Source organism: Balaenoptera musculus, chromosome 16 (assembly GCF_009873245.2).
Source record: "Balaenoptera musculus isolate JJ_BM4_2016_0621 chromosome 16, mBalMus1.pri.v3, whole genome shotgun sequence".
Taxonomy (NCBI): domain Eukaryota; kingdom Metazoa; phylum Chordata; class Mammalia; order Artiodactyla; family Balaenopteridae; genus Balaenoptera; species Balaenoptera musculus.
The window spans coordinates 52164837-52187883 of record NC_045800.1 but is presented as its reverse complement, the minus strand read 5'-3'; the positions used below and the strand labels follow the sequence as shown (position 1 = coordinate 52187883).

Sequence of the window (23047 nt, the reverse complement as noted above, 5' to 3'; positions counted from 1 at the left end):
GTATTCCTTATTGTGGGACATGGTCCAAAAAAAACCCCTGCTCCAACAGGTAAACAGTACTATACTCAAGACTCCACGGATAATAAATCAAAGATTTAAATTGGAAATAATGAAATAACCACTGCATCAATAAAACATTAAATCATCAATAAATCTGAGAGATGTTTGTGATGTTTTATAAAGAACGCTGGAAAGCTTTAAAAGATTTAGAGAAAATACTGATACTTATATTCTATAGGAAGGCTAAATATTATAAAAATTATCTTAATCCATGGATATTAATGTAGTAACCAAGACTACCTTATAGTCTAGGAGAACCAAGCTACCTTATAGTCTAGGAGAACACACGAGTATTAAATAATTGTAAGAATGGTGTGTTGGCGTGTCACACTGACTTGACATCCAGGCTCTCTGGGATCAGTCTCCAGGTCCAATCCATGTAGGGATAGGCTGGGCCATATGCAAGAACTTCTAGGGGACACACTGTACTGTTAGGGTCCATCCAGATCCTAAACAGAGTTGCTAATTCCCCTGAAGCCAGATTTCATGGGAACTCCTTAGCCTTTCTCTCCAAGGCATTGCCAGGGAGTCTAGTCCATGAGAGGCACATGGGAGACCTCTATCTCCCATGGTGGGGGTGTGGGGAGTGGGTGTTGGGTGGATGGGAAGAACGATGTGTTTGAAAGAGCAAAGATAAGATACAATCTGAGTGTGTGATTGGAGCCTGTAGTTCTTCCTAGTACTATTGGTAGATGTAATAACAATTTCAGCCAAAATCACAACAGTTTTATTCTGGGGATTAATCAAAATGACTCCAAAATTGTTAACACCAAAGTATAAGAGTTGTATACATTAAGAAAGACAAAAAGAGGAGGGAAAAACCCTTTAGAGCAGGTTATAATATTGACACAAATAGAAACATAGAGCAGTGGAAGAGAATAGAAAACCCAGAAGTATGTGCTGAAGTGTGTACTAAAATCAGTTGGACACAGAAGGGTTTTGAAATAAATGTTGAGAAAAACTCAGTAGTATAGAAGGAATTATTTACTTTTTTGTTTTATATTATAGTAAACTCAGATGGTTTGAAGAGTTAAATATTTTTTTTAAATGTAGAAAAATTAGAAGAAATCTGCAACTAATATTTATTTGTAAGTGACAAAAGAAACCTATAGAAAAGGATATCCTGAGTCAGATATGTACAAATTAAACACTTAGGTTTAATAAAAAAAAAGTTTAAACAGAAGGTATTTGTAGGTAAGGTTTGCTTAGAATATTACAGACTTTACCCATATATAACAATGTTCTAGTCAATTTGAATGCCGGGGAGATTTTTCTGTTTTGAAAATGTCTTTGCCCCAAACCATCTGTGAGGATCAACTCATCTTTGAAACACTTACTGAAAATCAGGCTTTGTGACTCTATATCTTTAAAATCTTTCCAAATGTAGCTTGAATCATTAGATTTTCAGTCCCATAGGTGAATTACAGTATTACTCAAAAAACTGTTCTCAGCACACACATTCTGTGATGTGATGTTCATCCATATATACTTTTGTTTTTTTAAAAAGTGACTTTTGAAAAGAAAATGAAACAAATCTCTCCTCTTCCTCTACTCCCTTTCCTAGGATGCCTCTTGTGATTGTGTTGTAGAATATCTGAAACACAAGACAGTTTTGTTGACATCACTGATGCTGCTTGTCAGCAGAGATTGGTCAGTGCTGCAAACTTTTTGGTTAGTCATTTCAAGTGTCCATGTCCATTGCAGCTGCTCTGGAACTCATAGGAAGATCCGAGTTTTTGCAAACTCATGGAAGAACCACTTGGGTAAGATGGAGTTTGTTATAGGGTTTTCCAACAAGTCAGTATGTGAAGAGTTTAATATTAGAACAAAAGTTTACCTTTCTGCTTTGTCAAAAAGAAAAGTGGAAGATGGTGGACATCTTCCTCTTAGGACAGAGGAAGGTTTACCTATCTTTTTGAATCTTTAGTAAAATGCTAATGACATAAGAGTTAATCAACTTAAGGTTAATTGCATTCAGAGTTCAAAAATCCTAACTAGACCCCACTAAGACACTTCACTTAGTAAAGCAGCCAGAATACTTCGATAATCAGTTAACTATGAATTGCTTACTTTTGTGCAGTGGTGTTTTATAGTTTTTATGTATTATTTTTGTATCTATGTATTTATTAAATATGTTTATGCAAAATGCTTAGAACAGTTCCCAGCACTGGTCAATAACTGTTAGCTCCTTAGTATGTGTAGTATGAAGCATGAAAATTGCATGCATGGTTGTTATCCAGTGTTTTTAAAAAGAGAATGTTTTCTGTACATTTTATGCTTTTCCCCCCTCTAATGCTTAAAAAAACTTGTCTCAAAATGTTTCCTAATGTCTCAAAATGTTTGATCTGAACACTTTTCATCTTAGTCAAGGTTTTATAGCGAGTACTACCATTATTTAGGGTCAAAGTTATTTGGAGGGTAGGTGGTTTTATTATTGATTGAATTGGAGATTATATTCATGTTCTTTAAGCTCTTGTGCTTTGATGGAAATAATAGCTTTTTCCTTCTTTGATCTCTTGAATCTAGACTACTAGTCTGTTAAAAAAAATTGGAAGGCTTTTTTTTTTTCCTTTGAGACATAGCAATAACTTAAAGATCAATGACTCCCAATTGTCTTGGGCTGTACTATAAATTTATTTTATTTAGAAGAATTTTTTCAGTTTTCAAAAATATTGGTTTGGAATATGAGACTCGCTTTTTAATTAATTTCTAATTTTAGTATATTAATAGTAAAGAATAATATCTATATGATATAAATTCTTTGGAATGTGTTGATATTTCCTTTGTGTTGGAAAACTTTTTCTTGGCCAAATAGTAAATATTTTAGCCTTTTCAGCTGAGAGGCAAAATTGATGTTGTTATGTAGATATTAATAAGATCATTTAAAATGTAACCATTTAAAAATGTAGAGGGCTTCCCTGGTGGCACAGTGGTTGAGAGTCTGCCTGCCGGTGCAGGGGACGCCGGTTCGGGCCCTGGTCTGGGAGGATCCCACATGCCGCGGAGCAACTGGACCCGTGAGCCACAATTACTGAGCCTGCGCGTCTGGAGCCTGTGCTCCGCAACAAGAGAGGCCGCGGTAGTGAGAGGCCCGTGCACCGCGATGAAGAGTGGCCCCCGCTTGCCGCAACTGGGGAGAGCCCTCGCACAGAAGCGAAGACCCAACACAGCCATAAAAAAATAAAATAAAATAAAAATAAAAAAAATAAAAATAAAAATGTAGAAACCATTTTTAGCTCATGGACTGTAATAAAAATAGGCAGTTGACTGGAGTTGTCCTGTGGACAATAGTTTGTTAACTAACCCCTGGCTTGGAGCCTGGTCAGTTTTTGTGACTGTTCTCTGTTTGTTTGAATAGGATATATATTCTCTATGTTTTATGTAGTGGTATATCTATTATATTAATCTTTTAGTATCTTTAGGATATTTTATTAGGTATATAAATCTTTATGATTGGCATATCTTCTTGGTGGATTGTTCCTGTGGTCATTAATTAAGAGCCTTTCTTTATCCTCATTAATACTTTTCATCTTTAATTATACCTTAATTATAACCCGTGTGTTATAATAGTATTGCTGTGTCAGCTTTATTTTCCTTGGGATTGTTGAGATTTATCTGGTGTTTCTGTCTTTCTGTTTGCTTTTGTTTTATTAGTCAGGCCTTACATTAGTTTTCTAGGGCTGCCATAACAAAGTACCACAAGCTGGGCAGCATAAACAACAGAAATTTATTCTCTCAAAGTTCTAGAGGCTAGAAATCTGAAATCAAGATGTCATCAGGGCCATGTGTTCTTTGAGGCTCTAGGAGAGCAACCTTCCTTGCCTTTCTAGCTTCTGGAGGTTGCTGGCAATCCTGCCATTCCTTGGCAGCATCTCCAGTCTGCTTCCATCTTCACATGACCCATGCTTCCAAATTTCTGTCTTACAGGGACACCAGTCATATTAGATTTAGGCCCCACCCTAACCCATTATGACCTCAACTTGAATATATCTGCAAAGATCCTATTTCCAGATGAAGTCATAGTCACAAGTTCTGGGTTAGATGAATTTCTAGGGGACACTATTCAACCTGTTACAGTTCTATTGAGGTATAATATACATGCAGTAAAATTCAGTCTTTTTTGTTGTACAGTTCTGTGAGCTTTGACAAGTGCATGCGGTTGTGCAGCTATTATAATCACACTCTAAAATTTCTTTTCTTTTTTCCTTAAAATCAATCCCTGTATCCACTGCTAGCTCCTGGCAACCACTGATCTGTTTTATGTCTCTGCAGTTTTGCCTTTTCAAGACTGTCACATACATGGACTTGTATATTTTTTAGTCTTTGGAGTCTGGCTTTTTTCACTTACTGTAATGCATTTCAAATTCAGTCATGCTGTAACATGTACCAGTAGTTTCTTCCTATTTATTACTGAGTAGTATTACACTGTATGCATATATCATAGTCTGTTTATCTGTTTACCAGTTGAAGGATATTTGTATCTCTTTCCAGTTTTTGGCAATTATGAATAAAGCCACTGTAAACATTCATGCACAAATTTTCATGTGAGGATGTTTTCATTTCTCGCCGGGGGGTGGGGATCGCTAGGTTTTATGGTAAGTATATATTTAACTTTTTGAGAAATTGCCGAACTGTTTTCCAAAATGGTTATATGATTTTGTATTCCCACCAGCAATTAATGAAAGTTCCAATTGTTTTGCATCCTTGTCCACACTTGGTATTGTCAATATTTTTCAAAAGCCGTTCCCATAGGTATACGTTGGTATATCACTGTTTAATTTGCATTTGCATAATAACTAATGATATTGAGCATCTTTTGTATGTTTATTTTCCAACTGTATATCTTCTTTGGTGAAGTGTCTATTCTTTTGACTATTAACAAAAATTTTGTCTGTTTTGTTATTGATTTTTGATAGTTCTTTATATATAAGTCCTTTATCAGGTATATAAATGATGAGACAAATGAATATTGAAAAAATGGAATGCGCTTTTTGGGAAAGTATTTACAATTGTGAGTTAATGAAGTCAGTTAAAAACCCTAGACTTTCACATTATCATTATTTTTGTTGTTGCTATTGTTAAAAAATAGCCACTTTATAAATGCCTTTTGCCTTTTTTGCAGTTTTGCTAATGATTTTGCAATTGTCAAAAAACCTGCTTTTGGTTTTATTGATTTGTTTCTTGATTTTCAGTTTCATTAATTTCTGTTCTCTATTATTTTTGTCTGTTTGTTCTGGCTTTAACTTGCTCCAGTTATGGATTTGACACCTTTGCTTTAATATAAGTATCTCATACAATAATTTTTCCTTCGAAGCACTGCTTTAGTTGCATTCTACAAATTTTGATATGTGGTGACTTCATTTTCCTTCGATTCAAAATATTTTCTCATTTACTTTGGGACTTCTTTTGACCCACGTATCAAAGAAATTTGTTATTTACTTTCTAAGTGTTTGAAGATAATTTTTCTGTTATTGATTTCCAGTTAAATTCCCTTATGTTCAGAGAGCACATTCTATTTTCTCTTCTTTTAAATTGAGCTTCTCAAATATGTAGGTTCATGTCTCTCACCAGATATGAGGTGTATTTATCCATTATTTCTTCAAATATTTTTCTACCTCACACCCTTCCTTCTGTGACTTCAATGATATGAATATTAGATCTTTTGTTATTGCCCCACAGCTCCTGCAGCAGGCTCTGTTTTTTTTCTCTTCGTTGTTCAGACTGGATGATTTATGTTGATCTGTCTTCAAGTTCACTCTGTTACCTCAAATGCTGGAATTTAGTCCATCTAGTGCATTTAAAATTTTTGGTTATTGAATCTTTGCAGTTCTAAAATTTTCATTTGTTTCCACTTTTATGTTCTGTCTTTGCTGAGACTTTCTCTTTCCATTCCCTTTAAGATTTCAGCCTTACTTTTGGAGAATTTTTATAATAGCTCTATTAAAATCTCTTCTAATTAATTTCAACTTCTCTTTTATTTTGTCATTGGTGTTTGTTGATTATCTTTTTCTGTGTGAGTTGAGATTTTCTTTGTTGTTTTTACATTGAGTAATTTTGGATTACATTTTAGATGTTCGAATGTTGTGAGACTCTGGATCTTGTTTAAATCTTATGGAGAATATTGTTTTTTGGTTTTTTTTTTAAAGCAGACAAATGATCTGGTTGGGGTCAGACTGCAAGTTCTAATTAGCCACCTTTGGATTGTGGTTGTAATATCAGTTGTTTCCAAAGCCTCTGCCATGCTTGCCATGTCTGTTTTGAGTGTACACCTTCCAAAGGCTAGCTTGGGACCTGGGCATAGTCTTAGTTTATTTCTCAAAGTCTTTGAAATGCTATTTAGGATCAGATCCGAGCAACTCTGGTGCTCAGGAGTCGTGAACCTAGTAATTTACATACAACTTCCTGGAGTCATTTTCTTTATGACTTCCTGGTATTTTCTATTTCCCTGGGCTCACCTTATTATTCCTGTACAGTGAAAACTGATGTATTATTTTTCCTGTTCTGCTTCTTCCCACAACTACCTCCATGTCCAAAGCAGTTGAGCTTATGTTGTCTCCTCTTCTTTGAGGTTCCTGCTCTGCACTGGGCAGGAAGTTATTGTGGATGTTGGGAAATAAGTCAAATTTTACAGTCCCTTTTTTCTCAAATATATACTTGTTTGTAGGACTGGCCCTGTTTTTATATGTCAAGGCAGAGATAAACTTTTTACAGAGATGAGTCTTGTAAAACTTCTTTTTCTTTTTTTTAAACATTTTTTAATGTTTTCTGAGAACATTTGTTCTTCATTAGGATGTTACATTCTCTCGCAGGTCAAATTCTTAATGTCTGTATGGCATCACCAATAAAAATGTAATTTATCTCTGCTGGAAATTTGACAACTGCTAATACTTCACTGTCAATCACTATTACCCGTTGAATTTTTCTAAATACTCATTCCTAGGCCTCATCGCTAGAGATTCTGATTCAATAGGTATACAGTACAATAAGTAAAGAAGAAAATGATCTACATACTTATGTCTCCTATTTTAGCACTCCTGTTTCAATACAGGACATTTCCATGGTCTGGGAGATTTCCTTCAGGACAGATAGTCTGAGGAAGGTTGCTATGGCAGTACTCCTTGAAGGTTGTTGACTCAGTGGGTGTCCCAAGGCAGCTAAGTACCATCTGAACAAATAAGGTATCAAGCCGCAGTTGTACTGCCTTGGTCAGGGACTCAGTCCCTCACCATCATCCCAGGCATATTCTTTTCTGGTTCATCTTTCTTAAGGTTGTCCGTGAATCGTTGAACATGCCATTTTTCAGCTGGTTATTCCTAAACCACTTCAGCAAGGGGTAGGACATAATACTATTCTGTCATTTTTTAAAAATTGGGTTTAAGGGCAAAAAATTTAATTTTTTCAATTTTTTAAATTGAGGTATAGCATACATTCAGTAAAGTGCTTAAGGTGTACCAGTCTTAAGTGTAAAGCTTGTACTTTTCATTTGTATGTACGCATGTAACTGCCATACAGACAAGACATAGAACATTTCCAGCATCCTTATGGATTGTAATGCACTTTACTGTCAATAACCCCTTTCCCCTGAGTCAGCCACCGTTCTTCTGATTTTTAGCACCATAAATAGTTTTGCCTTTTCTCAAACTTCATATAAATAGAGTCATGCAATATGTATCTAGTATTTTTAATCAAATGATTTTTGTGGTCAAACCTTTTTGAGCCATTTAATATTATTGTTTCTGACTCCTTTATACTCAGAACACCACAGCTAATTCAAATCAGATTTAATTTGACTTTTATTTTACATTTTTCGTAGGTGAGGTAGTCTTAAAATTTTTAAGGAAATTTCCCATATTCCTTTTCCCACTTTAAAACTTTTAGTGGCTTTCTGCATCATCAAATTGTATAGTGTATGTTATTTATTCCCACAAAATATTCTTTCCTGAGCTCTGTTGTTTCCTGTTCCACATTTCTTTCTACCAGTGCATAGAGATGTAAAGGAGATTTCTAAAATCTTATTTCCTGTTTGCCATGCTTGCATTTGGCCTGGGGTGAATTCAGGTTGAACTCAGTGTCTGCAGTTAATTGTATTAATCTTACGTTTTCTTTTTCTTCTTTCTGACAGCATGATGGAAGTGGTTCATTGCATGATGTTCAACTCTCCTTGCCATCTAGTCCAGAACCAGAAGACGGTGATCAGATATACAAGGTATGATGACTAGGTAGTCATGCTGAATTTTTCAAAAAAAATTTTTTATTACTAAAATTATAAAGCAATAATAATTAAAACATTTAGTAATAAATATATTAAAACCTGCAGCTTTGCTGTCTTGGGTTTTAATCAGATTTCTTTTAACTTTTACTATCTTATTAAGTTAAAATGATATCACTGTGGTGCTTTAATTTGAGTTTGTTTTATCAGTTGGATAATCATCTGTCCCTGTATTAATATTGGTACAGGATTCTTTTTTAAAAAATAAAAATCATTAAATTCTTTTTTTATAATTATGAATAACAGTTTTAAAAATATGACTACCAACAAAAATTAAAACAGTTAATAGGTACTTCTCATATATAATCACAACATTGAAGAAATATTAATGAAAATGACATTAATTTTTTTCATGTTTAAAGATATAATTATAGAATGCAGATGCAGGTTAGTGTTTGAATGTGTATTTTTTTATAGTTCTCATCTTGAGGTCTGATTTTAGTTGAAGAAAGCTCTTTTTGTTTTTTGCATTTACCTGAATCACATATTTACTTCTTAAGCAATACAGGTATTCTTGATGTCTTTCATGTTTCCAAGTAAAATTATTGTTTCCTTTCACATTCTGTTTTCAAGGTATGATAGTCAGTGTGTGCTACTTATCTGTAGTAACAACCTCAAAATATTGGTGGCTTACAATAACAAAAGTTTATTTCTTGTTATTTCTCAGTATGTTGCATTTTGGTTGTAGATCAATGGGACTTCATGTGTTCTCTTCATTCTGAGATCCAAGCTGAAGGATCAGCCCTTATCCTGGGACATATTTTTTGTACCTGAGGGAAAGTAGCATTGGCATAATAACATGTGGATTCTGCTTGGATGTAACATATGTCGTTTCCAAAACAGGTCAAGTGGCCACGCTTGGTGTTAGGGGTCAGAGAAGCGTAATTTTCTCATAGGATGTGGAGTGACCTATTGGGAACAAATTTATGTATAAAACACAAAATCAAAAGAATATAGGATAGTAGTCACATCTGGTTATCTAATCTTGGCTTTTCAACATGTTACCTACCTGTTCTTATATAAATTTCTTCCCGCCTCTGGGCTTCCATCCTATTGTGAGTATAATAATAGGTTTGCAGTAGGACATCTCTTTTTAAAAAACTTTTACTTGCATACTCAATTGAGAACCATTGATTTAGATGATTTCTGATTATCTCCGTTTTTTTAAGTTTTGTGACTGATATTTTAAAAGTAAAGTTGACTTTTTTCCTGAATTCTTTTTTGTGAAAAGTTTTTTACATGTAAAGAAATTCTTTTTAAAGAAAAAAAGTTTAATTCCAATTTTTTTATAGAATTAGTGTCTTCATTTTGCCCATCTTCCTTTACAGTTTGTCTATTAATTTAATATTACATGATAGACATATCATGTATTTATTTCTTGTCCCCAATGCTTTCCTTTCAGGCAGATCATTCCTAGTCTTTCTTCCTTCTTTCCAAGTGAGATGCAATAGCTCACACTGTCTCAGCCCAGTACACTAGACTGTCCTTCACTTTCATCAGCAAATCCCCAAGTATGTCATCTTCTTATCCAAGATGGTTTCACAGTTCAGTTTCAAATGATACAAATACGGTGACTTATACCATTACAATTTTAGGGTCTAAAATCTCCACTGGACCTGCCATGTCTCCAGTCTTTCCTTTATCTCAGGGCGGCTGTCTCTCCCATTCCCTTGATGAGCTGTTCCAGACACTGACCACTCTCCTCAGCCTCTTTCTCAGCTGCTCTTCTCAACTTCTGCAGGTAGCCTTGTGTTTTTCAAGCAAGATCTTCTGCTGCCTGCCTTCCGACTTAGTCTGTGTCTATGTCACTCTCAATCACTTTGTTCCAGTTGTAGGGAAAAGTGACCGCTGTGCTGTGGAAGGCCACCCTTTCTTCTCGTGTTCTGGACTCTTGTCTTCTGCTGCAATTAAAGACCTCCTCTCTCATCTCTCTTCAGTGTGCTTTCTCAACTTCCCCTTCATCCTCACCTTGTAAATTTCTGTATCTTACCTATCCTAAATTCAGTAAATCGAATAAACCTTTTCTTGACTCTCCTTAAACTACCTTTCCAGTTAATGTGGAAACCTGGGAAAATAGACATTTGGCATGGCCTTTGTCCTACAAGCGTTATCCCTTGGTTTTTGTGTCACTTCTGTCTGAATTCCCTATATACCCCTTAACATCGCCCCCCCTCCATTTTCTTTGTAGGTTCCTTTTCTTCTTTAGAATGTAGATTTATATCTTTTTTTTTTTAATTTATTTATTTTTATTTATTTATTTTTGGCTGCGTTGGGTCTTCATTGATGTGTGCGCGGGCTTTCTCTAGTTGCGGTGAGTGGGGGCTACTCTTTGTTGTGGTGCACGGGCTTCTCATTGTGGTGGCTTCTCTTGTTGCGGAGCACGGGCTCTAGGCGCGTGGGCTTCAGTAGTTGTGGCGTGTAGGTTCAGTAGTTGTGGCTCGCGGGCTCTAGAGTGCAGGCTCAGTAGTTGTGGCACACGGGCTTAGTTGCTCCGCGGCATGTGGGATCTTCCCGGAACAGGGCTCAAACCCATGTTCCCTGCATTGGCAGGCAGATTCTTAACCACTGTGCCACCAGGGAAGCCCTAGATTTATATCTTTAGTCCAGTCCTCATCAAACTTTCTACTGTAATGATTTCACATATAACATATATATTGATAACACATAAAATCAGTCTCTCTCATACTTGGTAATCCAGTTGTCCACTGGACATTTCCACTGTGTGTCCCACTCACAGGTGGAACACCTCTAACACCTCTCAAGAGGTGTGTGTACCTCTAGCAATGTATTTAAAACTCAAAAATATTCCTCGGGCTTCCCTGGTGGCGCAGTGGTTGAGAATCTGCCTGCTAATGCAGGGGACACGGGTTCGAGCCCTGGCCTGGGAAGATCCCACATGCCGTGGAGCAGCTAGGCCCCTGAGCCACAATTACTGAGCCTGCGCGTCTGAAGCTTGTTCTCCGCAACAAGAGAGGCCGCGACAGTGAGAGGCCCGCGCACCGCGATGAAGAGTGGCCCCCGCTTGCCGCAACTAGAGAAAGCCCTCGCACAGAAACAAAGACCCAACACAGCCAAAAATAAAATGTAAATAAATAAGTAAATAAAATTAAAAAAAAAAAAATTCCTTATTGGGGAATTCCCTGGCGGTCCAGTGGTTAGGACTCAGCGCTCTCACTGCCAGGAGCCCAGGTTCGATCCCTAGTCAGAGATCCCATGAGCTGCACGACGCTGCCAATATACATATATATATTTCTCTTTGGACATATTTCTCCTCCTTCATTCTCTGTTTCTATTTGCTATATCATCTAAGCTAGAAATGGAGATGTCACTCTTGACTACTTCTCTGTGCTCTTCTCTCACATGCAGTGAATTGCCAACATCTCCTTTTCTCCTGTTTCTTCTCCTCCCTATTATCACTCTCTTGGGTCAGGCCCCTGCTCTTACCTGGCATATTACAACATCTTGATAACCAGTTTCCTAGCCTAGTTTTGTTGTTGTCCTTGTCAAGTATATCCTCCAAACAGCTGTCAAAGCCATCTCAAATGCAGATCTATCTGTTACTCCCTGGCTAAAGCCATGCTTGATGTTCAGGCCCTCTATGATCTGGCCCTTGCCTAGTTTACTAACCACATTGCTCCCCACTGTGTACCACAGCCTTCATGTGACAGCATCACTGCTTGTAATTCTCCAAATATGCTATGCTTGTCCCCGTCTCTGTATTGTCTTATAGAATCCCTTACCCTAAAATACAAAGCCTGCCACACTTTGTGTCCTTAGAACTTTTTACTTATCCTTTAAGACTCCACTGGAATTACCCATTTCCTGATGTGTTCTCCTTTGCCTGTCTTTATATGTAAAATCCTTAGAGCAGTGCCTATTCTAAAGTAAGTGCTGTATGCATGTCGGTTATAAATGTTATTACCATATTGTGTTTTGATTTCAGCTTTGAGTCCATTTCCTCCAGCACCAGCATAACCTAGCCATGACTGAATGATGGCTGTGTAGTATTCCATCAAGTCGCTCACTGCATTGTATTTCAATTGTCCTCTTATAGGACAATTCTAAATTTGTAACTTTAAGAGAATATCTTATTATAGGTTTTCTTGTACTTAGGATCATTTCTTTGGCATAGGAGTTGGATAACTGAATCGGAGAGTGCAAGTAATTTTTATGACTTTTGTATATACAGGCATACGTTTGTCCAGAAATGTCAGTTGTTATGTCTGATAATGTACCATTTTTTCTGCAGTCTTGTTAATCACATTGAGTATTTCTCCCCCAATTTAATACCTGTAAAACAATACCTTTAATACTTTAATTTGTATTTCTTCAATAAGTCAAATAGAACATTTTTCCAGTTATATGTATATTTGTGAGAACTGACTATTTGTCTATTGGGGCCTAGAAATGATCTTATATGTTTGAACAGTCTCCTAATATACTTGAGTTATAAGTTCTTTGTCATGTTAGCATAGGTTTTCACCAGCTTTTAACTTTAATGTTAATTGTATAGATGCTTTAAATTTTTATATAATCAAATATATTTATCATTTCTTAATAGCTTAATTTGCCACTTAGTTTAAAAATGTGTCCTTCATGATTTGCAGTCCATCTTTTTTTTTGGTCTTGATTTATTATTTTTTAAAGTCCCTAAACTCTTTAAATTCAACTGGAAGTCATTTTTTATATATAATAATTAGTCTTTCCCAATTGTGGTATACATAACAGCATTTTAAAAAATATATTCTTCCCTATTGTTTCTTCCCCATTGCGATGCTTATTTGATATGTGAAAGCCTTCATAAAATGTCTGTTTCCAATCTCTTGTTAATGAAACTGCAGTATTTTTTTTTTGTTCCCAGTATATCTGAAGAAGAGTGTATACTTTGCTCATGACCAACACATTATAATTATTTGCTTACTTACTTTTCTCTCTGGAAAGATGTATCATTCACATATATATTCTACAGTTTATCCCTGAACAACACAGTTTTGAACTGCGTGAGTCCGCTTACATGCGGATTTTTTTCAATAATATACTGTGGTACTACACCGATCTGCAGTTGGTTGAATCCAAGGATGTGAGCCTTGTGGATATGGAGGAACTGTGGATGTCAAGGGCCGACTAAAAGTTATACCCAGATTTTTGACTTTGCAGAGGTTCGGTGCCCCTAACCCCTGCTTTGGTGCCCCTAACCCCCACGTTGTTCAAGGGTCAACTGTAATTTCCTTGCTTGCATTACTTCATCAGTATATGTTTCTGGATAGTTGAATAGCAGTAAACAAAATGGGCTAACTATAGGGTAATGATACCTTATACTTGGAAATGTAACTGGATTCCTGCTAACCTTGACAATAGGTTTCTCTTAATACTATTAGGAATTTCTTATAGACTAAGTTGACAGGGTATTTACTCTTTGATTTAGGCAGTTCTCATGAAAGTAGCTCATGGAAAAAGAATCTTCCTTGTTATCCTTCAGGCACATTTATCTTTCTGCTGATTTCTGAACCAGGCATGAAATGACTCTGTGCCTTTAATTACACAGTTTTCTCTACTTGTGGCCTTCATTTCCTCTGACAGGCAACTCTTATACATTCCTTGAAATCTAGCTGAAGTTACTGTTTTGTGTGTAATTTATTTTACTACGTGGCCTAGTTCCCAATTTTCTTGTCTGTAAAGTGGGGATAATAGTACCTACCTCAGGGTTGCAGTCGGAATCAACTACTTAGATACCTAAAAGGTACTTAGTTCTTGGCACCTGATTAATACTCAATGAATGTTAGCTGTTGCTGCTATTATTGTTCATTGTTTACGTGTCAGACTCCTTAGACTATGAATTCTTAGAAGACCAAAATGGGTTTTTTTTTTTAAATGGATTAATAGCTGGCATATTTAAGAAGAATTTCCCCCTTAAATAAACAACCAATTCATTACTCAGTCTTCATCATTGATTTAATGCTTCTCATTAGTGTTTTTAAATACAATTAAATACTTCATGTTAAATTTTTTAAAATATTTCAGAATGAAGATTTATTAAATGAAATAAAACAACTTAAAGATGAAATAAAGAAAAAAGATGAAAAAATCCAACTATTAGAACATCAGCTTGTAAGTATTATAGTGTAGTATGTAAAGTGCAGGCTTTTCAAACTGGGCAATATGTATATTTTTTTATAAAACTAGCCAGAATTGAAACTGGATTTTATTTTTACCTTTTAAGATTGCACTATTGTATTATTTTTAGGTTACATGCACTCTTAAAGTATGTGGTTTAACTTTCAGTCTAAATAATAAATTTTCAAGGTGAAAAACTCAATCCATTTTCAGTTGCCTCTGTTTTGGGTATTTGAAATTCACCAATTTACATTCATGTTGTTGAGGAATGAACCTGGGTGTTTAGTCTTAGGAATCTGAATGGCTGTCTGTTAGAATGGCTGTTCTAAAAAAAAATGTTTCTTGCCCATGGATGATACTGAGTGATCTCTCAGAGATATGTCTGAATCTTTATAATTTTATAATTGTTATGATATCAAATGTTAGTTCCATATGAAAACTGTATGTGCTGTATCTTGAATTTAATTATAATTTGGTTTGTAATAATAAAAGGCCAGGATAACAAGAATATAATGGCATAACAATCACAACAAGCCAAAGTAAATCTTTGTTGGAAGTCAAAACTTGTTTTGACATAGCAAAGCAATGCAGCAATATGAAGGAGTAATCTCACTCAGAATATAATATACTGAGCTCTGAGCCATTGGGGTCAGATCAGAGATCCACCTTATGAATAAATAGTAAGAACAGATGGATCAGATGTTATGATTAAGGGTATCAGAAAACTTATGAATCTGAAAAAAGAATAACCGAATATTGCAAATTGAGGGCCTACCAAATATAAGATTAAAAAGGAGAAGAGTAAGACCAGTGTTTGTATTTAAAAACTAAAGACAAAATCCAACCCAACCAATTTTTAGGGAGAAGAAAAGGTACTTTTAGGAAATTAAGCTTCAAATTTTGCAAAAATCTATTACAGAGCACAAGAAGTTGTATCTAGTGCACTTTAAAAAAAAAGGTTGGGCTTCCCTGGTGGCACAGTGGTTGAGAATCTGCCTGCCAATGCAGGGGACATGGGTTCGAGCCCTGGTCTGGGAAGATCCCACATGCCGTGGAGCAACTGGGCCCGTGAGCCACAATTACTGAGCCTGCGTGTCTGGAGCCTGTGCTCCGCAACAAGAGGCCGCAATAGTGAGAGGCCCGTGCACCGCGATGAAGAGTGGCCCCCGCTTGCCACAACTAGAGAAAGCCCTCGCAGAGAAACAAAGACCCAAGACAGCCATAAAATAAAAAAATAAAAAAATAAATTAAAAAAAAAAAAAAAAAGGTTATGACCCTCACATTTTATAGCTAAATGCATTTTTATTTATATACAAAGATACATTCTCAGACCTTTAGTGTATTGAAAAATACGCCACCCAGTTATCTTTGTAAAATTATTTAATAGTGCATCCCAAATGCTTGAGAGAGAAATTTAAAAATAACTCAAGAATAAGGAAGTAAAGATTTAAATGAATGAGTGGTGAAATGAAAACCATCTTTAGAGAGATTAGGTGGGATAAACTTCCCAACTACTAACGGGAGAAAACTTAATGCTCATTATTTAATCTTATGTAATTATATATCATTTAATGTTAAAAAATTTTAATTTATTAATTAAAAACATGTTTTGAAATAAAAAATTATTTTTAATTAAAATTTTAAATTGCTATTAATTTTTGTAAATATTTAGATTAAATAAAATAGGTTTGAGAAAAGAGATAAGGGATATGCTGAAGAAGTCAGTAGTACTGAATTGTTTATCTACAAATGGGTATCTAAAATTATTCTTTTTATATACTTAGATAAATTAAAATGTTTGTGAAATGCTTTAAGATAACTAATAGTAGATTAGAATAATGTATCTTGCAAAAGATGAAAGTAAAAAGACATCTAAAGCAGAGAAATACCAAGGATGTCTAAAAACAGCAGAAGTAAAGTGACAGAAATAAGACCAAATGTAATAAATATAATAATAAATGCAATGGCCTTATCTCATGGAGAGAGCTTTGTTGAGGATTTAAAGCAAAATCCATTAATTTCTTTGTATAAAGGAAATTTAGATAAAGTAAAACAGCACAGTAATGCTGAATATAAAAGGTTGGGTGAGACAGAATAAAGTTATTCTCATCTAAAAAACTGAAGTTGCAGTATTAAAATTAGAAGAAGAAATCTGAGACTGAAAGAATTATGAAAAGAGATCACTTTATATTGATATATGATTAATAAATAATGAAAGATATAGCTTTTTACGCTGAGAAGTTTTAATAGTGTTCTTTTTAATTTCAGTGTGCCTCTTTAAAAAATAAGAAATGTTCTCTTCCTAGCTGAAATATTATTACCTTTAACCAGTTAATAGTAATTTTTTAATATTTTCTAATATCCAGTCCATATTCAGATTTCTGCAGTTCTAAAAATATCCTGTACATTTGTACATTACATCTAGTTATTCCTTAAGTCTCTTTTACTTTAGGATTATTCTTTTTTTCATTGTACTGACTTACTGAAAAGACTGGGCCAGTTATCCTTAACAATATCTCACCTTACAAATAACTTTTAGAAAGGTTTTAGAAATATCTAAGAGAATCCTAAAGAAAGGAAGAAAAGCAAAGAAAAGTGAAAACATTACTCTTTAGTGATATGTGCTTCGAAATTCTCTGTATTTGATACATTAAACTTAGAAATCGTATTTATCTTGGAAGATCCCATCACCTACCTTTAGTTTAGTTGTGGAACTGGAAAGTCACTTGTTCAAATCAAGAGAATTTAAAGAGTTATAAACCACTGAAAGTAGAGATAGGTAAGAGCATTTTTCAGATTACCAAAATTAAAACTGCCTTTCTCTTTACAGTTTTTTTCTTTCCTTGTATCCCTAATTTGCTCTTCCTAAAAATAGCAAAATGACATCAGAGGAGCCATGGAATAGGAATTAGATAACTTTTCTTCAGTACTAATTAGCTGAATCTCTTGTCTTCAATATTAATTAGCTGAATGACATTGGCAGTTTCCATCAGTCTCTAGTGCTTTAAAGTCTTTTTCCATTTCTAGCTTTCTATATATTTTATCTTTTTTCAAAAATAGGCACTCAGCTCTAACCTATGTTTACATGCAAACTTTAAGAAAAATATAGCAACAATATGATGTGTTAAATTCATATTTTGTGTGAAATATACAGGTATAAAATCAGATTGCAGTGCTCCAGAAATGAAGCTGAAAGGTATAGAGGTGTGACTATTTGAACCTTATTCCAAAATGCTGAGATAGCCCATTTATTTTCATCTTAGTTTACTAGTTAAATGATAGTTAATTTAGATGCATTTGTTCATTGAATCCTCAGAATAATCTTATGAAATTATTATGTAGAATTTTCTTTGTGGAGACATTAGAAAGTGGAATTCAGCTTAAGTAGGTTAGCAATGTAATATATTTGAGAAGCCATGACCAGCCTGAAGCTGCATAGACCTGGGTTCAAATCCTGGCTCTGAAACTTAGTAGCCGTCTTCTCTTAGGGAAGTTACTTAATTTCTCTTAAGCCTCTTCTATATGTGAGGATAATAAAAATCATACTGACCATATAGGGTTGTGATAGCTAAATGAACTACATATGTAAACTCTCTAATGCTACAGTTGGCCCATGGGTGCATGATAAATAATAACTCTTATTTGATGATTTGCCCCAAATCATCCAGCTAGTAAATCAGTGCATATCTAATGATGTTTTAAGTTTTAAGTAAAAATCTAACTAAAAGTGACTTGAAAATAAGAACATTTATAAACTTAAATAACAAGAAAGTATATTGGTCCCATCTGCTTCCATGGTTTCCTAATTGGTCATTTGGGTAATGGCAAAGTTCTAGGGTAGCTTTTTTGGAATCCTCTTGGCTGCCCCTTCATGGTCACAGGATGTCTGCCATAGCTCTATGTGTCATATACTCAGTAGTTCCCAAAGATAGGAAAAGCACCTATTTTCTGTAGCGTACCAATTTAAAAAATTAAGAGCACTTTCTTAGAAATAACCTAGGCTTGCCTCATGTTTTATTGGCTAGATTTGAGTTCTTTGTCCCTTAAGCACTGAGGAATGGGATTAATCAGATTGGTTCAGACTAATCAAAATCTATCACTGGGTCAAGAGAGGATACATACTTCCCTGAATATGGGACTGCATAGAAGGTGAGCATCTGAACAGAATCTGTCAGCAATAAAGAATGCAGATGGAGAGGGAGTGATTTGAGTAGCTGTTTTCTATCTATTGAAATGTCACTAAAAACTAGATTTTCCAAATTGTGGAAAATTCAAATATTTGCCGGTTATTGTTCTTCATATGTTAACACATAGGCAACAGACAGGACATTATTTCTGGAATTGCAGCAGTCAGGATAGAATAAGTAATGTGCTTGCATTAAGATAAATGTCTTACAAAAGACATTAATGTCTATCTTATGAAAGAAATTAAAGATGATACAAACAGATGGAGAGATATACCATGTTCTTGGATTCGAAGAATTGACATTGTGAAAATGACTATATTACCCAAGCAATCTACAAATTCAATGCAATCCCTATCAAACTACCAATGGCATTTTTCACAGAACTAGAACAAAAAATTTCACAATTTGAATGGAAACACAAAAGACCCTGAATAGCCAAAGCAATCTTGAGAAAGAAAAATGGAGCTGGAGGAATCAGGCTCCCAGACTTCAGACTATACTACAAGGCTACAGTAATCAAGACAGTATGGTACTGGCACAGAAACAGAAATATAGATCAGTGGAACAGGATAGAAAGCCCAGAGATAAACCCATGCACATATGGTCACCTTATCTTTGATAAAGGAGGCAAGAGAATACAGTGGAGAAAAGACAGCCTTTTCAATAAGTGGTGATGGGAAAACTGGACAGCTACATGTAAAAGAATGAAATTAGAACACTCCCTAACACCATACACAAAAATAAACTCAAAATGGATTAAAGACCTAAATGTAAGGCCAGACAGTATAAAACTCTTAGAGGAAGATATAGAGGAACTCATAGAGGCAGAACAGTCTATGACATAAATCACAGCAGGATCCTTTTGACCCATCTCCTAGAGAAATGGAAATAAAAGCAAAAAAAAAAAAACAAATGGGACCTAATGAAACTTAAAAGCTTTTGCACAGCAAAGGAAACTACAAACAAGATGAAAAGACAACCCTCAGAATGGGAGAAAATATTTGCAAACGAAGCAACTGACAAAGGATTACTCTCCAAAATATACAAGTAGCTCATGCAGCCCAATATCAAAAAAACAAACAACCCATCCAAAAATGGGCCGAAGAAATAAACAGACATTTCTCCAAAGAAGATACACAGATTTCCAACAAACACATGAAAGGATGTTCAACATCACTGATCATTAGAGAAACGCAAATCAAAACTACAATGAGGTATCATCTCACACCAGTCAGAATGGCCATCATCAAAAAATCTACAGACAATAAATGCTGGAGAGGGTGTGGAGAAAAAGGAACACTCTTGCACTGTTGGTGGGAATGTAGATTGATACAGCCACTATGGAGAACAGTATGGAGGTTCCTTAAAAAACTAAATATGGAACTACCATATGACCCAGCAATCCCACTACTGGGCATATACTCTGAGAAAACCATAATTCCAAAAGAGTCATGTGGGCTTCCCTGGTGGCGCAGTGGTTGAGAATCTGTCTGCCAATGCAGGGGACGTGGGTTCGAGCCCTGGTCTGGGAAGATCCCACATGCCGCGGAGCAGCTGGGCCCGTGAGCCACAATTACTGAGGCTGTGCCTCTGGAGCCTGTGCTCCACAACAAGAGAGACCGCGATAGTGAGAGGCCCGCACACCGCGATGAAGAGTGGCTCCCGCTTGCTGCAACTAGAGAAAGTCCTTGCACAGAAACGAAGACCCAACACAGCCATAAATAAATAAATAAATAAATAAAAGAAAACACATTAAAAAAAAAAAAAAGAGTCATGTACCACAATGTTCATTGCAGCACTATTTATAATAGCCAGGACATGGAAGCAACCTAAGTGTCCATCGGCAGAGGAATGGATAAAGAAGATGTGGCACATATATACAATAGAATATTACTCAGCCATAAAAAGGAACGAAATTGTGTTATTCGTAGTGAGGTGGATGGACCTAGAGTCTGTCATACAGAGTGAAGTAAGTCAGAAGGAGAAGAACAAATACCGTGTGCTAACACGTATATATGGAATGTGAAAAAAAAAAAGTTCTGAAGAACCTAGGGGCACACAGGAATAAAGACGCAGACATAGAGAATGGACTTGAGGACACAGGGAGGGGGAAGGGTAAGCTGGGACGAAGTGAGAGAGTGGCATGGACATATATACACTACCAAATGTAAAATAGATAGCTAGTGGGAAGCAGCCACATAGCACAGGGAGATCAGCTGGGTGCTTTGTGACCACCTAGAGGGGTGGGATAGGGCAGGTTGGAGGGAGTTGCAAGAGGGAGGGGATATGGGGATATATGTATACATAGAGCTGATTCACTTTGTTATATAGCAGAAAGTAACACAATGTAAAGCAATTATATCCAATAAAGATGTTTAAAAAAAAAAGATAAATGTCTTATATTTTCTGTTTTCTTCTTTACAAAGTCCTATTATACTGAATTCCAGGAGATCTAGATTGACCTGCGTATATATTGAATTTTGTTTCAATGACTGTCCCGTGTTTGAGAATGGGAAATATGTCTGTACTAAGAATGGGAAACAAGTCTGTATTACAGAGATTTTTGTTTTGATTAGATTTTATTTTGATTATGGAAATTGGGATGATCCGATTGCAATTAAGAAAAAATTTGAATATTGGTAAATATTTTAAAAGTAAAAACTTACCACTTTAGCTTGATGCAATAATCAAGAATTTGTTATGTAGGTTTTCCTACAAGAAAGCATATTTACCTCCAGTGGGGTTGTTTAATAAATAATATGGCTATATTTCAACTTCACACCAAGGAGAAATTATCATTATCAGTCTTTTCCTTTTTTAAAAATTTGATATTTATTTGAGAGACCATAGTTTACACAATAGGCACGTTATTTTGTGTTGTATAAATTATTGAATGAGTATGCTCTGAGTGAAGTCATGTGAAGAGAATTTATTTATGAACTGAGATGGTCAGATGGATCTTGTCAAAGGGCAGAGATCCTTTAAAATATTCCAGTCCAGTAAAGTCAACACATCATTAAAGGGGCTTTTAAATGCATTGCACGGGTGAAGAGACAACCTTACTTGTGGACTGGTGGTATTTAATAGCCGAGTCCCATCAAAAATGAATTTAGGAAACTGTGCTGCAGTGATTGTAGTACCATAATAGTTTAGGGAAGTATTTAAAGTTTTGCTATTATATTCTTTATATACTGTATATTGCTGTATATGTTCTACATCTATATACACATATATTTATATACATAAAATCATAGGTAGTGTGTTGTATGGGCAGTATAAGAGATTGCCAATGGTAATTTTGACTATTCAAAATTTTGCCTTGCTGGGTGAATCTAAAATCCAGTCTGTGAAAAAGATGGGAGACTACTGAATAGATTTTGATGTTTGCCTTTATATTTTAACCCCCTAAGAGAGACCCTAATTACTTTGTTTGTATGTATATGTGTATATATAGAATTATACCAATGTAAAAATTTGTGTTTTTGTTCAGGCAACTCGGTGTAACTGCCATCAAAAATCTAAAGAGGAAAAATGCACATATGCTGATAAATATACCCAAACACCCTGGAGAAGAATTCCTGTAAGTAACAGATACTCTTATCCTCTTTTCTTGTCATTTACTATTTTGATGTTTTGTTCTACTCTTTTTACTCTAATAATTTTGAATCTGCCATGGCTGTCAGTTTTTTTTTAAGGTAAGTGGATTTTTCTTGTTCTTAGGTGTTTCTGTGCTTTCTAAAGCTTCTCTTCTGTGTCTTATATGAATGAATGTGCATTTAATAGCTTTTCCATTCTGCATACTGTAGGTCTTTTTATTTGAGTGTCTAGTCTCTCTCTTATTGCATGTATTTATGAGAGTAGTAATTTCCCATGCCCTACAAGAAAAAGAAGTCCAAAATGCAGTTTTCCCTCTTTAGCAGCATATGACTCTGAAAATATATTATATAGCCTGTTCTTTTTATTTGTTGAGACTTTTCAAATATATTCTGTTATTATAATTACTCAAATAAATATTGAGGCTATTAGGAAGTATAAATGCATTAAGATACAGACAGTAAAGGTTATGTTTTGGGCATAGTTAGGGTAGGGAATGGCTTCTTCTAAACAGTAGAAAATAACCATACATTCTGTGCTTCTTCATTGTTTTTCAAAAATACTACATCTCAAAACATGTTTAGTATTAAAAATACACTTTCTGAACTCAGCTCAGGATATGCCTGAGCCAGAGAGTCATCATGGCTATCAGTCATCGTTATCCTATTGTATGGTGCCAAGTAATAGGTATTTCGTGGTAAGAGAATGCCTGATAAGCCAGCCTTGACTCTTCTTTTGCCTTATTTTAAGCAGTGGAATCCTAGTAACACAAATGAACAGGGAATTATAATGGTGAGTGTAATCAACAATCTGCTTTTTTTAA

General features: G+C 35.2%; 1 protein-coding gene across 9 annotated transcripts in view; it reads left to right on the top strand.

Moving 5' to 3' along the window:
- Window positions 1-23047, top strand: part of CCSER2 (coiled-coil serine rich protein 2) — a 154251-nt gene that overhangs the window by 103795 nt on the left and 27409 nt on the right. For 8 of the 9 annotated variants that reach the window (XR_005016766.1, XM_036828095.1, XM_036828100.1 and 5 more), the window contains 3 exons: window positions 8183-8266; window positions 14351-14437; window positions 22121-22210. Coding sequence is in view for 8 of the 9 variants with exons in the window: in XM_036828095.1 (XP_036683990.1) it covers window positions 8183-8266; window positions 14351-14437; window positions 22121-22210 (261 nt within the window). In the remaining variant the exon portion in view is untranslated. Of the gene's footprint in view, window positions 1-8182; window positions 8267-14350; window positions 14438-22120; window positions 22211-23047 lie in introns of those variants that run through there. The other variant, XM_036828099.1, reaches the window with a different exon arrangement.